The sequence below is a fragment of the Lissotriton helveticus genome, chromosome 7 (genome assembly GCF_964261635.1).
Source record: "Lissotriton helveticus chromosome 7, aLisHel1.1, whole genome shotgun sequence".
Classification (NCBI taxonomy): Eukaryota; Metazoa; Chordata; class Amphibia; order Caudata; family Salamandridae; genus Lissotriton; species Lissotriton helveticus.
The window spans coordinates 1457545365-1457568715 of record NC_136068.1 but is presented as its reverse complement, the minus strand read 5'-3'; the positions used below and the strand labels follow the sequence as shown (position 1 = coordinate 1457568715).

At 48.1% G+C, this 23351-nt stretch overlaps 1 protein-coding gene across 3 annotated transcripts in view; it reads left to right on the top strand.

Moving 5' to 3' along the window:
• LOC144770363 (uncharacterized) overlaps positions 1 to 23351 on the top strand; it is a 918549-nt gene that overhangs the window by 257815 nt on the left and 637383 nt on the right. For all 3 annotated transcript variants that reach the window (XM_078654830.1, XM_078654829.1, XM_078654828.1), the window contains exon 10: positions 6778 to 6873. In XM_078654830.1, coding sequence (XP_078510956.1) covers positions 6778 to 6873 — 96 coding nt within the window. The remainder of the gene's footprint in view (positions 1 to 6777; positions 6874 to 23351) is intronic.

Here is a 23351-nt window from a genome sequence, read left to right as displayed (position 1 = left end):
TTGTTCCTAAGGACTGTCCCGCAAATGACATTGATTCAAAACCCCCCTTGGTAGAGAAAACTCCGCAGCAGGAGTATAAGCAAAAACTCCGGTCTAGTAAAATAAGTCAGTCAGTTTGATTGTCTAAGTCCTCCCCTAGGTGAAACGGTTAGACTGTTTCTGACATGTATAAAATAGACCCCCATAGTGAGAGAGTTAGTCAAAACTCAAACCGATGTATCGTTTTTCTAAGTTTCATATCATTTCTCAGCCTTTTGATTTCCTGCACCAGTTACGCATTTTTCCTGTGTTTTCCAGTTCCTCATGTAAATAAGCCTTCTAATGTTACCGTAGAACACACGTTTAGTGATCTGCCTCCTCACGAATATTCCTACCGCCTCGCTATGCGTAATAACTCATTTATCCGCATGTTACATTATTCACACCAGACCAGCAATGCCACTAATTGTTGGGTGTGTGGTCGACTCCCCCCTTTCCAGACACCGAAGGGAGTTCTGCCACTCTTTCCTTATCCTTTTTCACATAATGGTTCATGTGGAGCATGGTCCACGTTAACGTTATCCTTAACAGATATGTCTTTTCTTAACAGCACATGTTTCCCAGACAAGCAAGGTTTCCCCCACAGAACAAGTTTAGATCTAGAAAATGAAGTGTATAATTTAGGTAATTATTCTTCGAATTTCATGGTCCTGAATGTTCAGTCTGATACTACTCCAGACTCACCTGCTATTTCAGTATTACCAGTCAAAGGCGAATTATGTGTTCGTAATTATGGTTCTGTACACGTAGGACATAGTGATTGTACCACTATTATCAAGTATAGTGACAGTGGGAAATCTATTTTCAAAGCTTCACGTCATTCTTATTTTGTTTGTGGTCAGACCGCATATGTTCGTCTGCCCCTCGATTGGGAGGGAACCTGTTACATTGCCTTCCTACTGCCACCTGTTTTTCTAGCCCCACCTGACTACCATAGGAATTCCTACCTAGTACATACTAGACACAAGAGAAACCTCCCGATTGTCGATTATACTGAAACTGCTGCAGAGCAATTCATTGATATTGATAAAGGTGTGTTCCCTTATTTAGGCACAGTTGTAAATAGTAAGCTAATCCGTAGGTTAACAAGAACCCTTGAAGCAGTAGTAGATGAGACTGCCTCCGCTCTAGGTAACTTAACCGAAGAGCAATCCTTTATGAGAATTGTTGTGCTCCAGAATCGTCTCGTCCTTGACGTCATACTGGCCGATAGGGGCGGGGCCTGTAGAGTCCTCGGATCTAGTTGTTGCATTTTCATTCCAAATAACGCGCCGTCTGTTTATTCAGCTATAACCAGACTTCATAAAATTGCCCATCTGTTACACCAAGATCCAGGCACCTGGACATGGTCCGGTTGGTTCTGGAATATAATTTCCGCCTGGGGATGGAAAGTCCTGTCCTTTCTAGGTATCGCAGTAGCGATCATATTCAGCTGCTGCCTCTGTATACAATGTGGCCCTGCGATTTGCGGCATGTGTGCTACCTCTTGTATTCCTAGTCTCAAGCCCCGTTCTAAATCTCGTTCCAAGACAATTCGAGATGAACAAATGGTACTGTATGAAATGATAGATGGTATCATGAATATTGATGTTTCCTGATGGAAACGTAGTGACAAGGAAGGAATGTGGAAAAGTAAATTTTGCCATGTTCTGTGTCCCTACGTGTCATCCATCATATGTTATGTGTGCATGACCAATATGCATATGTTATTCCCCATGTCCGATTAATGACGCAATTACAGTTGTGTCCACCTCTAGTATGCTAGTTTCCAGTCCTCGTGAATACTACGAATATCAGGCCTATGTAAAGCTATGTTGCCACGTTTCTCAGTGTGCACGTTATTTCATTATAAAGTCCCCGTTTCCAGGCCTCAACAGGGCCCGGACATCAGATTCAGCTCCTGTCTCCTGAAGCCTCGCTGAGGAGCAATCCAGCCCCCACCTGTATCCTCGACTTTTCACTTACTTCCTGCCTCGCAGTGCCCGGTGCAGCTTGGCTCTGCCTCTGAGTCTGCCAAGACTATGTTATGATTCCAGCTATCAGTTTAGTCCTCCTTCTCTGCATTCCTAAACTACTGAACTGCATCAATAGTTTCCGTCATTGTCTAGCCTATGCGGCTCCACGTTAGAGAAATACTGCATTTAATGGTCATTTAATATTCTTCATCACGCACTATATGTAGAATAAATGCATGCTCTAGTCTTAGAGTCAGTTAGCTTTTCCCCTCATGACTTCTAGTTTATATCAACATGTTCCCTAAACATCAGATACTAGATAGGGTTCAGGTACATGTTGCTCCGACCCTCCAGACTTTAGTCTCTGCTCCTAGCACAGAGTTCATAGCCCCCAGCTTCTCCTCGTAACACGTCATTGCCAGTTTGCGCGCACCATCAGGTTAGAGGTCCCGGCTCCTTAGGTAGCCCCCTCCTATGTTTCCGCCCCATTCATGACATATCCTGTTACGTCTGCACCACATGTCTATGTATACGCCCAGTTACACCTCTTTTTACTCTTATCTTTCGCGACTGCTACGCGTCACGCCTTCTGTTCCACCCACTGCTACGCCTACTGCAATGTAATGCTATGTGTTCGCGCTATGTATATATGCTCATGTATTGTTATTAAAAGTTAGCGCGCTCATCCCAGACCCAGCCCCAGCAGCTGCTGGGCCCTGTCATCCTATTCCTATGCAGGTTGTCCTGTTCCTGTCCTTATGCTGTATTAAACCTGCAAAACTCCTACTACCTCGAATCCTGACTCTTATTTATTGAGCCATCTGTTATGATATATGTCTAGTCAAAAATAGGGTATTATTTATTTATTTACCACAAGTTGGTCCAAATTTCTGTGAAGAAGGCGACTTCCGGTGAGAGGGTGTCGAGGAGGTCCCGGATCTCTACATCGTGTCTGTGCATGGAGCGCACGATGAGGAGGATGCACCTCAGGACTTCGGTGGTGTTGGTGTCTGGCATGGGGGCGGATGCCATGGGGTTGCGGAGGGTGGTGAAGGTCGGGCGGCAGTGACTGCAGGAGAACTGGCCGTGGATGGTGTTCGGCGTGGACAGCTGGCAGTTGTTTCTTCTGGGGTTGAGTGCTAGGAGGGCAGCTCTGTCGTAGCAGTAGGTGGTTGGACATGCTTGGTCCCTGTCGATGGCTGCATTGCGGACAAGCGCAGACGGGCTTGCCTTTGGAGCGCCAGCAGGTCGTGTGCACCCGCCATTAAATAGGGAAGGGGGAGTGAAGCGCAGCTGGGAGGGGGGAGCAGAGGCAGAAGCGGCAGGAAGGGTGGCAAAAACGGGTACAACAACGGCACAGACACGAAGAGACAGTACCAACAGTAAAAAACAGGCAAAATACACCAGAATTGAAGGCACAGTTTAAACAATTTTAAACATTTAAACCAAGTTGGCTAAAAAACGGGCACAACACAGAACAGGCGCAAACACCTACCAGGTGAACGGGGTCAGCGGTACAACAGCGGAGCTGCTGGAGAGAGAGAGCAGGTATCTGACCAGGAGGTCAGATGTTTTGCTCATGCTCCTTCACAGTGGCCGGCATTAAATAGGGAAGGTGGGAGGGAAGCGCAGGTGGGAGGTGAGAACCTGTAGGGGGAGGGGCCGCAGGAGCAGCAGCGGCATGAAAGAGGGCAAAAACAGGCGCAACAACTGAACAGGTGCGAAGAGACAGTACCAACATTAAAAAACAGGTAAAAGACACCAGAATACAAATAAGACAGAAGAGACAAATTACAGGCACAATTTAAACAATTTTAAACTATTTAACGAAGACAGCTAAAAAACGGGCATAACACAGGATATACCTCGAACACCTACCAGCAACCAGTTGAGTGGGGGCAGCGGCACAACAGCGGACCTGCTGGGGGAGAGAGCCCCCTCGAACAACACACAAAGTAGTTCCCTTCAGTGCCGGGGAGTACTATGGTTATGTGTGGGGTTTTTTGGGGTTCAAAAAAACTTTTATACCTGTAGAAAATGCTTTTTTTTTTTTTTTAGATTGAGGAGGCCCAAACACATACCCAAACAATAAATTGTTGCAAAAACCGTGATTAGAAAAAATCCAACGCCAGCCTGTAGAACGCTAGCTCTGTATATACTATGGCAAAATGAGGTATAGTTTGCACAAAGTACAGTGGAACCCCAAAGGTAGGCAAAGGTAAAAGTAGATGGCGCCTTACTCTCTATTTGTGGTAGTGTGGGTGAGCAGTAAGGCTTTATCAGAGGGTAGTGTTAAGCATTTGTTTTACCCACTCAATCAGCAAATTATGTCATACTCTCAAACTGAACTCCGACCAATTTTGTTTGTATAAAAATATTAAGTTATTTTATTTCTAGGATCAAGCCAAGCCTGGAACAGGTAAGTGAAATAAATGCTTTGCAAAACATTATGCAATGTTTACAAGTGAATGCAAGTTGAAATGCAGTTGTTTGAAATACAGGTCAGTCAAGGATATTGAAATTACTGTACAGATTACTTTTTAAATTACTTTTTCTACTCCGTGTGATTTGCCTAGATATTATACTGGGACATTTCCCAGAGAAAAGGTAAGTAAAATCAGTTTTGCACAATTGTAATTTTTCAGGTTTCCATACAAATCAACTCCACACTTGGAACATTTTTCTGCGGAAAAACAGTAAATGAATTCCTAAGGAGAGAAATGAAGTTATCGGTTACCAGGTAAGTACTCTGTCTTTGGGGTTGAGTTTCTGATGTTAGAACAAGGGTTCCCCCAGGGTCGAGGATGCACTTTCAAAACACCCTCAGTGGCACTAGGGTCGGCCGGGTGCAGAGTGCTGAGGCCTAATGTCATCCAATGGGGGATGGCGTCCTCCGGTTGGTGGCTGCTTACGAGGAGGCCACTGAGTTGTGGGAGCAAAGCTCCTGGTGTTAGGCTCAGGGTAGAGGGGGATCCGAGTTAGCACCTAAAGTACACCGCAGTGGCGGCTGGGTGCAGGCTCCAGTTTTGGCGTCGGGTGCCCTGTTGGTTTCAATGGGGAGTCTCCGGTTTCAACAATGACTGCAGGCTCGGGCCGATCTTCTAGAGGTGACCACCAGTTGGAGAGGTGAGTTGGGATGCCTGGAAATGCTCCTTTCCTTGATGTGAGTACAACCCCTATTATGCCACCTTTCAGTGGGAGGTGGGCATATGCCTCACTCTGGTTGGCCACATCCCCCATCTGCAAGATGGCGGGGACTGAGAGTTGTGTTAAACCTTGGGGTTGGGTTGGCAAAGGTGGGCACACCTCCTTTTCTCACTTGGTTTCCCCCCCAGTTCTCCTACCCAAAGTGGGGGTCTGAACCGGTGGGGACTAGCTGCTGGAAGCAGCGAAAGGCCTGGGGAAGCTCACAAAGTAAATGTCGGAATTTGTAAAGCGCACAGCTACCTCCACCGGAGGTGTCCCGGCGCTGTCCGTATACCGCTTAGGAACCCTTCCTGGCTTTCCTGGGAAATGTCCACTCCTGGGCACCCCCCAGGTGCAGCCAGGCATCCCAGCGCTTGTGGGGCCGTTGTGGAGACTAAGCAAGCTATTGCCCAGAGTTGCAGCATGGGACCCATGATAAGAACAGGCACTGAGGCGAGAATATCCAGTCAGGGGAATTAATGAGCCGGAGACCCGCCGAGGTGGGAATCGAACCCTGGTCCCTGGCCAGAGCTCTGCATCAAGGTCTGCCTGCTCTAACCATTGAGCCACACTTCTCCACATAGGCGGCAGGCCTTTGAAGCTTTCCCTTCGTGGACCCTGCCCATCCTGGGGGAGGAGGCTTGGCACCTCGTCCCAGGATGTGCATTGTTTCAGACCCCCGAGAGCAGCAGACTCTCGACCCAGGGGTCTAGAAACATGTCTGGTGGTGGCAACTAGGGAGCAGCCACTCAGCCTGGACACTAGTGTTAGGTAATTTTTCAGGGGGCATGCCATCTGTGTGCATTTTTTCATTAAATCCCACACTGGCATCAGTGTGGGTGTAATGTGCTGAGAAGTTTGATACCAAACTTTCCAGTTTTCAGTAAAGCCATTATGGTACTGTGGAGCTTGTAATGGCAGACTGCTAACACCATATATTCTTAATGGCATTACTGCACTTACAATGTCTAAGAATTGGCTTAGACACTGTAGGGGTACAGGGCTCATGTACCTGTACCCTCAACACTGGTATAGTGCACCCAACTAGAGTGGTGACTGATCTAGGCCAGGGCAGTGGGTTGTAGGCATGGCACACGGGCTTGTGTCCTGTGTGCCATGTCGACTCGTCACTTTGTTCTGCACCAAAACATGCAGCCTGCAAAGGCAGTGTGTGTGTGTGTGTGTATGTGTGTGTGTGTGTGTAAAGGTACATGGCCTCTGAGGGTTGCACAATAAGTGCTGCAGCCCTTAGAGGCCTTGCCTGGTCACAGTTCCCTGGGTACCATTTACCAGGGCCTGACCAGTGGCCAGAGGGTGTCAATTGGGGTTGTTTTTAATGCAGTGATAGGGAAAGGACATAGGCCCTGGTTACCCGTTTGGCAGGAGCCCAGGGCACACTCAAAGTACATCAGCAGATAGAAAAAAGTAGGGACAACCATGCAAAAAAAGGATACTTTCTTACACAGACCTATCAGCTTTACCAATGCTTGTTACTACATTGTCCTCGCTCCATTCCTAGAGACACCGGAAAAAAAATTATCTACAGTTTCGCAGTTTGTCATGGAGATAACACTAAGTCTTTTCAATTTTCCACTAGACAAAATGGACAAAGTTTCTGCCCATGAAGCACGAGAATGACCTGGGAATGTTTATGGACATTTCAACAGTTGAGGACAATGTTCCAATGCCACAGGTAAGAAGAAAATAAATAAAAAATTTCAGTGAAAGAAAATACAGTAAAATAAAGCTACTTTTCCTAAAAATTGTGCACCAGGGCCTCTCTTAATATTGCTTTGTAGACTTTGGGGTTGCGTCCAGTATTTCTGCAGAAGACTTACCCTGTGTTTCTCACGCTTATCTTGATGAACATTTGAGTTTTGGGGGGATGTGGAGATAGGGATATGGGTGTGTTGTGTGTGTTTGTGTTCTCTCTTTGACTATTTACCCAACAGTGGAGTGATTGGATGAGGTCGTGCTTCTAGAGAATTGTATAGGATCTGTGTTAGTAAACACACCAAGAGTGGCTCAGTTGTAGATTTAGGAAAAAGCCATGTGGTATTGTATTGTAATTGCAATTCTATAGTGCTTACTACCCCTGACGAGGCGTCTAAGCGCTTTTTCGGCAAGTAGCACACTACTACGGAACCCATAAAGGATTAATGGTGAATTAGTATACTGAAATATGAAAGTAATTTGAGTGGTGGATATGTTTGTAGGAAGGTAGATCCCTGACTATGGTTGCCCCCAACTTTTTGCCTGGTTTTACTGGTTTTCTGACTTAGTTGACCTGGGGCCCTGCTATTCAGGACCCCAGGCCTACTGCTCTCTCTGTAAAATGGATTCCATGTACCCTAGGTACATATCTAATTGGATACTGAGTCACCTTATCAGTCCCTGTACAGTGTACCTTAGGTACCCAGGGCATATGTGTACCCAGGGCCTACCAGGGGCTGCAGCATGTATTATGCCACCCCTGGCTGGCCATCCAAATCTGACACAACTGGCTGCACGACAGCTGGGGCAAGGTGGTGTAATCACCCTTTGCTTTAGATATAGTATACCTATATCTAACCCTAAAAATGGACACACAGATCTCCTATCAGTCACTCCTATGGCAGGCCTTAACAATCCTGAAGGCAGAGTGCTTGGAATCGTGTGAGATAGTGCTCTGGCATGAGCTGAGCCTGTCTGCGGCTTCCGGGATCTATCCCTTAGCCGTTTCCATGATATCGCATACCATATACTCTTAAGTGCATTATAATCCTCGCGGTTATGTGCCAACTCTGGTATCGCTTTATCAAAACATGTCAAGTAAGGTGTCATACGAATTGGAATACTAACCCCTCGCCAATTCTGGCGACGGGGTTAGCATTCCACCCTTCTAGAGGGACACGACATGTATGTAACCTGTAACCCCGGTTAAAGTTAGACAGAGCCTTAGCTCCACAAAATGGATGCTGCCACCGAGACACAAGTCTGCCCTCCTGCTGCTGGGAGTCCTCCCAGCCCAGGAGACAAGGACAAAGGGTTTCCTGTCAGGGGCGGTGCCAGCACCGTCCCAGACAGGATTTTGTGTATCCTAGGTAGGCAGGGCTTTAGAGGAAGGTGACTGCAAGTGGCACCCCGGTGCTCACTGTGCATAGGCCGGCTGAAACCAGTTCCAGGGGCACTCCAGCCCCTGGCCTGGGGAAAGCCCGCCAAAGGAGAGGGGTGTAACCACCCCCCTCCTGGTCCCACCCATAGGGCAGGACTTAGTCGCGTGCCAGCCCCTTTTTGCAGGATAAAGGTAGGAACTGGCCCCCTTCCAAATCAGATCATCTTTGAATCCTGAAACTACTTTCCACGAAAGGAACTCAAGACTTCTTCCCAAGATTCTCCCTTGTGACTAAGGAGTAGTCACCCTGCAGCAGCAGGCACCAACCAAGCATCGCGGTTTGTTGCCAGTCTCTCCTTCGGATCAAGACTGCTCCAGCACGACGAGAACCGGCTTCCCTGGCACCTCTGACCTCAACCTACATCATCAGCCCAGCTGTGATCCGTGGGTGTGACGAGACCTCGAGGGACCGGCCATCTTCAGAATTGCACGACGCTTGTCCAGCACGACTCCCGAGTGACCCTCGACCGAGTGCTTTGGGGTAAGAGAAGCCCCGACCCTGAGCAGCTCCAGCACCGAAGTTCAGCCCCCCTGCATCCACAAGATCTGCGTGGGGCCCTTCTGCTCCTTGCTGCCAACCGCGTTGTCCAGGTCGCTTGCCCGTTGGCTAGTGACCCCTTCACGACGCTCCACGGCGACAACTACTGCTGGTCTGGTTGCTCCAGACTAGCCCTTGCTCCCCTCCAACAGAGGAGCACCCTGGACCCTCCTGGTCCACTCAAGACGCCATTTTAGGTCCACCGCGTGGGCCTTGCATTTGCCAAGACTTGTTGCCCAATCCTGGGTCCAGCGACGTCGACAGCAAGAACCTTCGTGGGACAGCTCGCACCTCCATCCTGGTCGCCGACAACGCCTCCTGGTCCGAGAGACTGCAGAGCCCAGCAGCGCCCACTCACCTGGCTGCGGTGGCTTCGTCTGGTGCCATCCTGGTGCCCACTCAAATCACTGGCTAGTGATTCAGAACTTGGTCCCCTCTGCTTACAGGTTTCTTCTTCCCTGATCCAGGCTTGGATCACTCCGAACTTTCTTCACTGGCCGCCTGCCAGCAACTCTTTCTTCAGGCTCCTGGATCGTCAACAAGGGTATCCGACGCAACTTCAACCCTATGCAGCCGCAGCCCCTGGGCTAGGTAACCCGAGTACTCCGGTGCTCCAGCATAGTCCAACACCCTAAGTGTTCGGATCCACTCTTGTTTTCGACCCACCTAGTCGGGTTCGCCCGAGAACAGTAACTTTGTAACTGCTAGCCTCCATAGACTTTTTCCCGCCTTACGCGTGAGAGTTCCCACTCTGCACACGACGTCCACAGGCCTCCTGCATCTAATCCCAGTGTTTAGAATTGTAGGCCTAGCGATTCCTAAGTCTAGAAAAGTACTACTTACCTGCTAGCAAGTTCGCATTCCACTTATTGTGTATATGGTTTTCGTGCCCCTAGGGCATTTGTGTAAATTGTGCGACTTAAAGTATTTTCGTAAGAGTTTTGTTATGTGCTTAGCTCCCTGACTCATAAAGAGTTCAGGGTAGTCTTGTTATAAATAAATATCTGTTTATTTTCATAACAACTTGTGTGGTGTCCTTTCACTTGGTGTTCAAGGGGTAATGTGATGGTAAAACAGCTGGCTTAACACGCCCTCTAGAGTCTTAGCCTTAGACTGCTCGTATCCATGCTACTAGGATAGCTGGTCTATAAGGTTGACTTACAACCAATCATCAATAAGGGTTGTCTGGACTGATACAAAGTGCTCACTAGAATAGTGAACATTATATATCAGGCCAACTTCTCACATTGGTGAGCAGCGGTTGGGATTTGAGCTTGCTGTTGTTTTACCACACATATCCTAAGAATATCTTGTGAAAGATCACATAAGTACTAAGGTACATATAACTTAGCTTAGAATACTCTGAGTTCTACTGAACCAGCTGTTGTAGCTCCTAGGGCCTAGCACACCCTAAACTACAACTCTAGCAAGGGATCAGTAGGAAAACATATAGTGTAGGTAAGTGCACCACTTACACCTCACTAGAAAAGCATGTCTACCCATGGAGAGTCTACTGAGACTCCCCTTGTGGTTATTGACCCTCCACAGGTCAAATCAAGATATGCAGCTCTCAGTTTCCAGGAGATGAGACAAGTGTGTACCTCCAGGAAACTGAAACAGGGTTTAACCCCACCATTCCCTTTCTGATAGGTCTCTTAGAGACATATGATGCCAGAAAGATTTCTCAGTTAGATGGGAATATGCCAGCCTTAGAGGGTACCACTGGGGATCCAGACCTCCTTGACACTGAAAATGCAGTTGAGGAGGAGGATCTAGAGGAACTCTCTGAGGGTGAGGCAAACAAGGGTCCTGAGTTAGTCAGCAGACTCACTAGGGCCAACCTAGACCTACTTGGGGAAGGATCTGGGGGACCCCCAGTACTGACCCTGATGAGGCCTAACCTTGGAGTTAGGAGAGATAGATCTCTTTCTAGGGACTCCATTAGATCTCTGCACTCTAATGCCTCTTCTCAGAGGAGAGGGAACTCTCCACAAAGGAGATTGACTTCCCCTCAGAGAAGAGAGCATGAAGCAAGGATGAGACGAGCTAAACTGAGGATTGAAAGGGAAGAACTTGCCCTGGCCAAAGAGAAGCTTGCCTTTGCTAGAGAGCAGCAGATGAGTGGGTTAGCTCCCACTTGTGGCAGCAATCTCCCAAGAGAAAAAGAGAAGGGTTTAGATACTAAACACCTGACAAAAATAGTGCCCCCCTTTAAACAAGGGGATGACATCCAGAAATGGATGGCTGCTTTGGAGAGGGCCTGCACTGTACAGTGCATCCCCCAAAGTCAGTGGGCAGCTATACTGTGGCTCTCCTTTGATGGCAAAGGTAGAGATAAGCTCCTCACTACTAGAGTTGAGGATGCTAATAATTACCAAGTCCTGAAAAATGCACTGGTTGATGGGTTTGGCTTACCACTGAGCAGTACAGGTTGCTGTTCAGGGATACCCAGAAAACTCAGTCTCAGGATTGGGCTGACTTTGTTGATTGTGCCACTAAGACTTTGGAAGGCTGGCTACTGGGTAGCAAGGTTACTGACTTCACAGGATTGTATAATCTTATTATGAGAGAGCAAGTCTTAAATAATTGTCAGAACCAGTTATTACACCAGCACCTGGTAGACTCTGATCTGACCTCTCCACAAGAATTGGGTAAGAGGGCAGACAAATGGGTCAGAACCAGGATTAGGCCTAAGAACCAAGGTGGTGACCAGAAAAAGGAATCAACCAAGCCTCAAGAGAAGGGTGGGAATAAATCTGCAGATCAAACCACATCAGGGCCCCAAAAATCCTCTGAGGGGGGTGGGTCCCAGAATCCGTCTAATAACCAAAAGAAACCTTATTGTTATCCCTGTAAACAGGTGGGTCATTTGAAAACTGACAGCAGTTGCCCAAAGAATAACAATAAGGAGAACATACCCCCAAGTAACATTCCCAAACCTCCTGTTACTACTAGTAGTAATCCCCCAGGTGGTGGGAGTGCCCCCAAGAATTTGGGTGCATTTACTTTGGGAGTTCCTGGGGACTCTGGCCTAACCAGGTCCCCAAACTTAGATACTCTTGTCTGTGAGACTGGCATGGGGTTTGCCAACTTCACAACTTGTCCCAACACTTTGGGCAAGTACAGACAGGAGCCCCTCATCAATGGTATAAAAGTTGAGGCCTATAGAGATACAGGGGCTAGCATCACTATGGTGACTGAGAGTCTAGTACCCTCAAGGCAACTTTTACCTGGTGCCACATACCAGGTGACCAATATTGATGGAGTACAGAGAGATCATCCCATGGCAGTGGTCAATCTCAGCTGGGGAGGTGTCACTGGCCACAAGAGAGTGGCAGTGTCACCAAACTTGCCTGTAGATTGCCTACTGGGGAATGATTTAGAGCTCTCAGCCTGGGCTGAAGTAGAGCAAGAAACCCATTCTAAAATGGTAAACTTCCATGGTAAGGTTAGTGGGGCAGTGGTAGCCACAGCCCCAGTCCAAGATGTCCTCCCTGAACAGATCAGGAGGGCTGTGCCAGTCACAGCCCAATCTCGGACAACTTCCTTCCCAGAACAGGTTGTAAAGGCTGTGATGGTCACAGCCCACACCCAAACTGAGCCCCCTCCTGAAAAGGTTGGGAGAGTTGTGATGGCCACAGCTCAAACTCAGACAGATGATAGTGTTGTGAAGCCTGAAACTATGGATCACTCCACTCAGACAGAGAGCATTGAGGAGGAAGAGAAATCTCCCTCCCACCAGACTCTAGGAAAGGATCAGCCTCCTCAGGGAACTGATCTGACCCCTGGTGAAGGAACTGCCCCAGAGGTAGTCAGGCCTAGCCTGGCAGAGCCCCTGATGTCAGTGGACCCTTCCAAGGTGGGACCCAGTCTGGAGCAGGTAACCTGCCCCTCTCTACCCTGCCTCAGTCAGCCCAGGGCTGTAGAGGTCAGGGAGGCCAGTGGTGGACCCCAAAGGGCCCCCTGTCCAAAAGAACTCCCCTATCAGCAGATTAAGGGCACTGAAGCTAGTAGTCCTAGCCAAGTGAAAATAAAACCAACTCCTGAGGGATCCCCCTTAAATTTAGTTAGGGACCTCCCACAGATGGACACTGTTGGGCACAGCCAAACCTGGGACCTGAGGGCCCCAAACCTGACCTGTCCCTCCAGTAAGCCAAACAGAGGGACCCAACCTCCAGCTGTAGGTAGCCAGAGGTTGACCCTGAGAGCCCAAAACAACTCAGTCTTTGAAAGAAAGGCCTCTATGGTGGAAAATGATTGGAGGAAGCTGAGCCCAAAATTAGTGGAGCCTCACTTCAGTACTCCATTTCAGCACCAGCCTTTTACTTTGCCAAAGCACACCACAGGTAGGGATTCCCTATGGTGGAGACCCTCAGACACCCTTAGGGTGAGGGATTGCTTAGTGGACCATGAGATAGGGGGTAACCATGCCAGTGCTGGTACTTCCTTATATGGCCACTCAGGCAATATAGGCTTACCTGGCAAGGATAGCCTTATCTCCTTTCGTTTGGGGGGGGGGGGGGTATGTAGGAAGGTAGATCCCTGACTATGGTTGCCCCCAACTTTTTGCCTGGTGTTTTGCTGTTTTTCTGACTTAGTTGACCTGGAGCCCTGCTATTCAGGACCCCAGGCCTACCGCTCTCTCTGTAAAATGGATTCCATGTACCCTAGGTACATATCTAATTGGATACTGAGTCACCCTATCAGTCCCTGTACAGTGTACCTTGGGTACCCAGGGCATAGGTGTACCCAGGGCCTACCAGGGGCTGCAGAATGTATTATGCCACCCCTGGCTGGCCATCCAAATCTGACACAACTGGCTGCACGACAGCTGGGGCAAGGTGGTGTAATCACCCTTTGCTTTAGATATAGTATACCTATATCTAACCCTAAAAATGGACACACAGATCTCCTATCAGTCACTCCTATGGCAGGCCTTAACAATCCTGAAGGCAGAGTGCTTGGAATCGTGTGAGATAGTGCTCTGGCATGAGCTGAGCCTGTCTGCGGCTTCCGGGATCTATCCCTTAGCCGTTTCCATGATATCGCATACCATATATTCTTAAGTGCATTATAATCCTCGCGGTTATGTGCCAACTCTGGTATCGCTTTATCAAAACATGTCGAGTAAGGTGTCATACGAATTGGAATACTAACCCCTCGCCAATTCTGGCGACGGGGTTAGCATTCCACCCTTCTAGAGGGACACGACGTATGTAACCTGTAACCCCGGTTAAAGTTAGACAGAGCCTTAGCTCCACAAAATGGATGCTGCCACCGAGACACAAGTCTGCCCTCCTGCTGCTGGGAGTCCTCCCAGCCCAGGAGACAAGGACAAAGGGTTTCCTGTCAGGGGCGGTGCCAGCACCGTCCCAGACAGGATTTTGTGTATCCTAGGTTGGCAGGGCTTTAGAGGAAGGTGACTGCAAGTGGCACCCCGGTGCTCACTGTGCATAGGCCGGCTGAAACCAGTTCCAGGGGCACTCCAGCCCCTGGCCTGGGGAAAGCCCGCCAAAGGAGAGGGGTGTAACCACCCCCCTCCTGGTCCCACCCATAGGGCAGGACTTAGTCGCGTGCCAGCCCCTTTTTGCAGGATAAAGGTAGGAACTGGCCCCCTTCCAAATCAGATCATCTTTGAATCCTGAAACTACTTTCCACGAAAGGAACTCAAGACTTCTTCCCAAGATTCTCCCTTGTGACTAAGGAGTAGTCACCCTGCAGCAGCAGGCACCAACCAAGCATCGCGGTTTGTTGCCAGTCTCTCCTTCGGATCAAGACTGCTCCAGCACGACGAGAACCGGCTTCCCTGGCACCTCTGACCTCAACCTACATCATCAGCCCAGCTGTGATCCGTGGGTGTGACGAGACCTCGAGGCACCGGCCATCTTCAGAATTGCACGACGCTTGTCCAGCACGACTCCCGAGTGACCCTCGACTGAGTGCTTTGGGGAAAGAGAAGCCCCGACCCTGAGCAGCTCCAGCACCGAAGTTCAGCCCCCCTGCATCCACGAGATCTGCGTGGGGCCCTTCTGCTCCTTGCTGCCAACCGCGTTGTCCAGGTCACTTGCCCGTTGGCTAGTAACCCCTTCACAACGCTCCACGGCGACAACTACTGCTGGTCTGGTTGCTCCAGACTAGCCCTTGCTCCCCTCCAACAGAGGAGCACCCTGGACCCTCCTGGTCCACTCAAGACGCCATTTTAGGTCCACCGCGTGGGCCTTGCATTTGCCAAGACTTGTTGCCCAATCCTGGGTCCAGCGACGTCGACAGCAAGAACCTTCGTGGGACAGCTCGCACCTCCATCCTGGTCGCCGACAACGCCTCCTGGTCCGAGAGACTGCAGAGCCCAGCAGCGCCCACTCACCTGGCTGAGGTGACTTCGTCCGGTGCCATCCTGGTGCCCACTCAAATCACTGGCTAGTGATTCAGAACTTGGTCCCCTCTGCTTACAGGTTTCTTCTTCCCTGATCCAGGCTTGGATCACTCCGAACTTTCTTCACTGGCCGCCTGCCAGCAACTCTTTCTTCAGGCTTCTGGATCGTCAACGAGGGTATCCGACGCAACTTCAACCCTATGCAGCCGCAGCCCCTGGGCTAGGTAACCCGAGTACTCCGGTGCTCCAGCATAGTCCAACACCCTAAGTGTTCGGATCCACTCTTGTTTTTGACCCACCTAGTCGGGTTCGCCCGAGAACAGTAACTTTGTAACTGCTAGCCTCCATAGACTTTTTCCCGCCTTACGCGTGAGAGTTCCCACTGCACACGACGTCCACAGGCCTCCTGCATCTAATCCCAGTGTTTAGAATTGTAGGCCTAGCGATTCCTAAGTCTAGAAAAGTACTACTTACCTGCTAGCAAGTTCGCATTCCACTTATTGTGTATATGGTTTTTCGTGCCCCTAGGGCATTTGTGTAAATTGTGCGACTTAAAGTATTTTCGTAAGAGTTTTGTTATGTGCTTAGCTCCCTGACTCATAAAGAGTTCAGGGTAGTCTTGTTATAAATAAATATCTGTTTATTTTCATAACAACTTGTGTGGTGTCCTTTCACTTGGTGTTCAAGGGGTAATGTGATGGTAAAACAGCTGGCTTAACACGCCCTCTAGAGTCTTAGCCTTAGACTGCTCGTATCCATGCTACTAGGATAGCTGGTCTATAAGGTTGACTTACAACCAATCATCAATAAGGGTTGTCTGGACTGATACAAAGTGCTCACTAGAATAGTGAACATTATATATCAGGCCAACTTCTCACAATGTTACTCTGTTATTTGGATTGAGAAGGATAGTAGAGGGATAGTAGAGGGATAGACGAGGGAAAAAGGTTTGCATTTATATAGTGCTTGCTACCCCAATGAGGTTTTGAAGTCCTCCCATTTCCTGTTCAGCCCCTAACGACCACTGACACATTTTTATATATTGTGTACGGCGTGTTTCTCCCAAGGGGTCATTGCTTGGCTCTTTATCAAATACCAACAGATGGGATGTCTGTGTCTACCCCCTCTGTTTAAGAGGTGGTGTATAGATTGAACTAATGCCAATAGTTACTTGATCCTGTCAGTGGTGCAACTTCATGGTGCCATGGTAAATACATTATGAATCTGCTCACATGTCTAGGAGACAGTTTTTCAAATTTTATTTACGCTCCGGACATAATTTATTTATTTTTATTTTTATTAGGATTTTTTTACAGTACATTACAATATAAAACACATTTAACATGAAATAGCATTTCGTTGAATGTACAACGGGGATTAGAATTGTCATTGTTGATCGGTGGACGCTTACCCCTCTTTGCGTTTACACTTAACACAAAAACCACGATTGGTTACGATGTTGTCTTGGTTCGAGTTATACATAAAACATAAAACATGCAGATGTTGATTTGGTTGTTGTGGTAGACTCTTTGGTGTTTCTTCCGGTACTATGTTGAGTCCTTCTATTTTACTTTCCTTCATGGGGGTTCATAAAAATCAAGAAACTTATCTAGCGTTGTCCACATCTCTCTGTTGGGATTCTTCCATGGGGCGTATCTAAGTGCTGTGTTGTCTGCGCCTCTGAGGAAAGTTATCCAATTTAGCCATCCCTTGAAGGTGGTTTTGGTTGTATCCTGGAGGTGGTGGCAGCACCTCGAAATTTCGCTTAGTGAAGGCGAGCAGATTGCGAGGGTTCTCCTCTGCTCTCCTTTGGTCCCCACTGAATTACCGAGTCACTTTCAGATTACCTGCATTTCGATTTTATGAATTGTGTGTAATAACTTTTGTGCCTTTTAAAATTATTTTTTAAAACTGTTACCTCTTATTGTGCTTAAGACTTGGTCCCCCTGTGCCCCGGTCCACCGCGGCTCCCAGGTGCCGATTGATGTGGAGGGCTAGACGGGCGCCATCTTGAGTCAGGCTCGGACCCGGCTGGACCCGAGTTAGCGGTCCAGCGGAGGGAGGGGCTGTGGCTACAAATAGACTTGGAGTAGGTGGGTCTGGGCGTTTGCTGGAGGTGGTGGCAGCACCTCGAAATTTCGCTTAGTGAAGGCGAGCAGATTGCGAGGGTTCTCCTCTGCTCTCCTTTGGTCCCCACTGAATTACCGAGTCACTTTCAGATTACCTGCATTTCGATTTTATGAATTGTGTGTAATAACTTTTGTGCCTTTTAAAATTATTTTTTAAAACTGTTACCTCTTATTGTGCTTGAGACTTGGTCCCCCTGTGCCCCGGTCCACCGCGGCTCCCAGGTGCCGATTGATGTGGAGGGCTAGACGGGCGCCATCTTGAGTCAGGCTCGGACCCGGCTGGACCCGAGTTAGCGGTCCAGCGGAGGGAGGGGCTGTGGCTACAAATAAAAATGCACTTCAAGACGCGCAGCGGACACGCGCAGCGGGCGCGCCGTCTGCGCGCCGAAGGAGCGCCAAAGGAGGGCCCGTCTGTGCCCGTCCGTGCCTCGGACGGGCCTAGGGCCATCCATTTTGCCAACACTCCTTGGCGGCCCCTTAACAATCTCATGCGGTACGCACGCGGGCACCTCATGTCGCTGAAAGCCGATTCCTGTATGTGTAATCCTACATGGGACGTGGCTAACAGTGCGTCCCGGGTCTGCCAGGTGTGTAATTTTCGTTTTCGGCCTAGCCTTAACTACCCGCCTTTCCGTCCCGCTGACTCCTCACTGGTGAAAGCCGGTTTGATTAATGCTAGGTCATTGGTCAAACATGCAGCAGATATTTTTGAGCTGCTGAGTGACAATCAGCTGGATTTACTTTTTATTACGGAAACTTGGCTCAATGAAACCTGTGCCCCCTCCGTTGAACTTGCCATTCCACGCGGATTTAAAATATTTAGATCTGACCGCCCTCTGGGTAGAGGAGGCGGGACTGCGGTTGTCTTTAGAGAACAGTGGACTTTTTCCTATGATTCCCAAGAACAATTGGCTGAAGCGGAGATGCTCCACTTTTCTCTAATATTCAACGCTCACTCATCTATTGGTGGCACGCTGGTTTACCGCCCTCCAGGCTACATTGGCAATTTTGTACAGGTCTTAGAAGAAGTTATAGTCCCTAGGATTTTACGTCATTCCCGGTACCTTCTTCTGGGGGACTTCAATATTCATGTTGATAGTTCGGACCTACCAGAGGCGGCTCGCCTTGTAGAAGCTCTCTCTATGGCCCAGTTAAAACAATGGGTGGTTGCTCCAACCCATCTAGGAGGCCATATTCTGGATTTGGTATGCACGAATTTTGATATCAATATGGTCCATCCTGAGCCAGTAACCTGGTCGGACCATAAGCTTATCAGATTCTCCTGGCCTCTATTGACTTCTACTGTGATCCATCCCCAAATTGCCCATACACAGAAGATTAACTTAAATATTCTCTCAGATGGCCTTGCTGCTTCCCGCCCACTGCTCCCTCCTGATATTGATGCTGCAGCCAGCGCATTCAATCTATGGGTGGAGTGTGCGACTGCTGCAACAATTAAGAGTAGTCGGGTCTGTAGACTCTGTTCTACCCCCTCTAAACCTTGGTTTTCCCATGCCCTCCGCGACCTCAAATCAGGCTGTAAAAAGCTGGAGAGGTTGTGGAGACAAGCTTATCTTCCTGAGGCGAAAAAGGATCTGCGGACTGCACAAAAAAAGTATTATGCAGCCATCAGATCTGCTAAAAGTAGCTACTATGCTGGGCGTATCAGCAAAGCCAACAACAATAGTAAGGAAATATTTACGATTGTAAAAAGTTTTGTATCTCCCTGTGCGTCTAAACCTTTGCTGCCTGCATCAGAGGAATGGTGCGAAGAACTATCTGAGTTCTTTGTTGAAAAAATTGGCAAAATTCAGGTGGACCTGCAAAATGTCTGTAATGGCCCTTCATCTTCCCTAACAACTCCGCTTCCTTTAATGCCCATACGCACCGAGCAATTGGCCAATTTCACCCCTCAACTAAATTCGGACATCATTGCTATTGTTGCTGCTTTAAAATCTGGATCTCCTTCTGATCCATGCCCGGCTAGAGTATTTGCGGGTGTAGCGGAAACGGTGGGAAATGAGGTAACTCAGATCATCAACCTCTCGCTTCATACGGCTACTGTCCCCGCCTGCTGGAAGCAAGCAAAATTGCTCCCACTGTTAAAAAAAAATTGATTAGATCCGGCCACTCCGTCCAATTTTCGACCAATATCTTTGCTTCCAGCGCTTGCAAAAATATGTGAAAAGATTGTTTTTAGTCAGCTGGAGAAATTTGTGGAATCTACGGAGGCCCTACACCCAGCCCAGTCTGGCTTTAGGGCCGCCTATAGTACCGAGACGGCTCTAGTCGAAATATCGGAGGCTATTCGGGAGTGTCTTGACGAAGGTGGCAGAGCGGCTCTGATTTTATTGGACCTCTCTGCTGCCTTCGATACGGTGCCTCACTCCCTTCTACTCTCCAGACTAGCCGACATAGGTATTATTGGCCCCGCATTTGACTGGCTGACCTCATTTTTAAATAACCGCACACAACAAGTTTGGTTGCCCCCCTTTGCCTCCACCCCTAAATTACTTTCTACTGGTGTTCCTCAGGGGTCTATGTTAAGCCCATTGCCTTTCAACATTTATCTCACCCCTTTGATTTACCTTGCTGAACAGTTAGGGGCAAAAATTATGGCGTACGCCGACGATACTAAACTTTTGTTTACCTGGCCCAAAGATAATTTAGATACGTCGGCGGCCCAACTCTGCCTGTCCTCTGTTTTTCAATGGTTAGCAAATGCCCAGCTAAAATGTAATGAAAGCAAATCTGGGATCCTGCTATATGGCTCTTTTCCTGAGGATTTTAGTGATCGTCTTTGGCCTACCGACCTACCTCCACCAAAAGCCGCATCTGGCCCGGTGAAAAACTTGGGGGTTTGGTTCGGTAAGAACCTTAAGTTTGAGGACCATATAAAGAAAATCACTGGGGTTTGTTTTGCTACCTTAAAAACTCTACGTAGGTTCTTCCCTTTCTTACCGAAAGAAGCTAAAGAGACTGTCATTCGGGCATTAGTACTCTCCAGGTTGGATTACGCGAATGGACTGTTCTCTGGTTTGCCGGCTTACTTGATCCACCGTCTTCAGGTTATTCAGAACGCCGCCGCCAGACTTTTGTTTAATGTCCCAAGGCGTTCCAGTGCTCGTCCTCTTCTCCGTGCTCTTCACTGGCTTCCAGTTGCTCACAGGATTCTGTTTAAAATTCTAGTGCTGGCGTATCGAGCTATCCATCAAACTGGCCCTGTCTACCTGAGGAAAAGGTTCTACTTGTATGTCCCCAATCGCCCTCTGCGATCGGCCAATTTGTGCCAAATGTCCGTCCCCAAATTCAAATATTGCAGACTTGGCGGCCAATCAATCTCAGTGAGAGCAGCAAAATCCTGGAATACTCTTCCTCTCTATTTAAAAACTGCATCGACTCTTAGTGCTTTTAAGAAAGGTCTTAAAACTCACCTCTTCAATACTATAGTCTAAACTTCCCTATTTCTGTATTTCCAGATATTTGTTCTCTCCCACACTGCTCAGCCTTCAACGCGCCAGGATACTATTTTTTTAGTAATAGAGCGCGATATAAAAGCCTTTAATAATAATAATAATAATAATTGGCAACCACTGTTTTGGTGGCCGGAGTTAGTAGGAAATCTAGAAGGTTTCTGTCTTGCCTTGTGATGTTGTCTGCCCCTAGGCTTGCTGTGGTTAGTGGCGAATCCTTCTCTTAGTGTGCACCCTAGTTTGCGAATGTGAATACCTCCTTCCAGAACTCCTTTACCTCAGAGCAGTTGAAATGAGGTGCGCTAGGTCGCCCTTTTCTGTGTCACAGTTCCAGCATCGGTCTGCTTCTCTGAGCCCTAGTGTCGCTAATCGTGCCGAGATCCAGTATATGTGGTGTAGTAGCCAGAACTTTGTTTAGGCCAGCAGTGGGGAGATCATGTTTTTCAAAGGGGATTCCCAAAGGGAATGTGTCTCTTGCTCAGTGAGATTGGTACTTAGTTGTGCTTCCCAGTACCTGCTGCTTTTGGTGTTGAGTTGTGATGTATTGGTGCGGAGTAATTTGTATAGATGGGATACTTTGTGTCCCGCCGAGTCTAGGTTTCCCATATATTGGATGATCGTGGGTTTTGTGGTATATAAATAAATAATACCGGATCTAGGTTTGACTGGACATAGCAATAACAGATAGCTCAATAAATAAGAGTCAAGATTCGAGGTAGTAGGAGTTTGCAGGTTTAATACAGCATAAAGGACAGGAACAGGACAACCTGCACGGGAACAGGATGGCAGGGCCCTGCAGGGGGGACAGGGAATGAGCGCGCTAGGGGAAAAGGAATCGGCGTAACATTTAATAACAGTACACAAGCATATATACTAAAACAGTTGCATTATAGTGAATACAGTAGGCGGAGCAGTGGGTGTGGTCAATAGCAGTCGCGAAAGATAAGGGTGAAAGTGGGTGTAACAGGAGGCGTATACATGGACATGTGATGTAGACGTAACAGAATATGTCATAAATGGGGCGGAAACATGGAGGGGGCTACCTAAGGAGCCGGGACCTCCTAACCTAATGGTGCGCGCAAACTGACAATGACGTGTTACTAGGAGAAGCTGGGGGCTATGAACTCTGCGCTAGGAGTAGAGACTGAAGTCTGGAGAGTCAGGGCGACATGTACCTAAATCCTATCTAGTATCTAATGTTTAGAGGACATGTTGATATAAACTAAGAGTCAGGAGGGGAGAGGCTAACAGACTCTAAGACTGGAGCATGCATTATTCTACATGTAGTGCGTGATGAATAATATTAAATGACCATTAATACAGTATTTCTCTTACATGGAGACGTAAAGGCTAGACGATGACTGAAACTATTGATGCGATTCAGTAGCTTAGGAATGCAGAGAAGGAGGGCTGGACTGATAACTAGAATCATAACATACTCTTGGCAGACTCATAGGCAGAGCCAGGCCGAGCCGGGCACTGCGAGGCAGGAAGTAAGTGAAGGGTCGAGGATACAGGTGGGGGCTGTATCGCTCCTCAGCGAGGGTTCAGGAGACAGGAGCTGAATCTGGTGTCCGGGCCCTTTTGAGGCCTAGAAACGGGGACTTTACAATGAAATAACGTGCACACTGAGAAACGTGGCAACGTATCTTTACATAGGCCTAATATTCGTAGTATTCACGAGAACTGGAAACTAGCATACTAGGGATGGACACAACTGTAATTGCGTCTTTAATCAAACATGGGGGATACATATGCATATTAATCATGCACACATAGCATAAGATGGGGAACACGTAGGGACACAGAACATGGCAAAATTTACTTTTCCACATTCCCTCCTTGTCACTACGTTTCCATCAGGAAACACCAATATTCATGATACCATCTATTATTTCATACAGTATCATTTGCTCGTCTCGAATTTTCTTGGAACTGGATTTAGAACGGGACTTGGGACTAGGAATACAAGAGGTAGCACAAATGCCGCAAATCGCAGGGCCACATTGTAAACAGAGGCAGCAACTGAATATGATCGCTACTGCAATACCCAGAAATGACAATACTTTCCATCCCCAGGCGGAAATTATATTCCAGAACCAACCGGACCATGTCCAGGTGCCTGGATTTTGGTGTAACATATGGGCAATATCATGGAGTCTAGTAATAGCTGAATAAACAGACGGTGCGTTATTAGGAATGAAAATGCAGCAACTAGATCCGATGACTCTACATGCCCCGCCCCTATCGGCCAGTATGACGTCAAGGACGAGACGATTCTGGAGCACGACAATTCTCATAAAGGATTGCTCTTCGGTTAAGTTATCTAGAGCAGAAGTAGTCTCAATCACTACTGCTTCGAGGGTTCTCGTTAATCTACGTATCAGTTTACTATTCACGACAGTACCTAAATAGGGGAAGACACCTTTATTGATATCTATGTATTGTTCTAGAGCGGTTTCAGTATAATCGACAATCGGGAGGTCTCTTTTGTGTCTAGTATG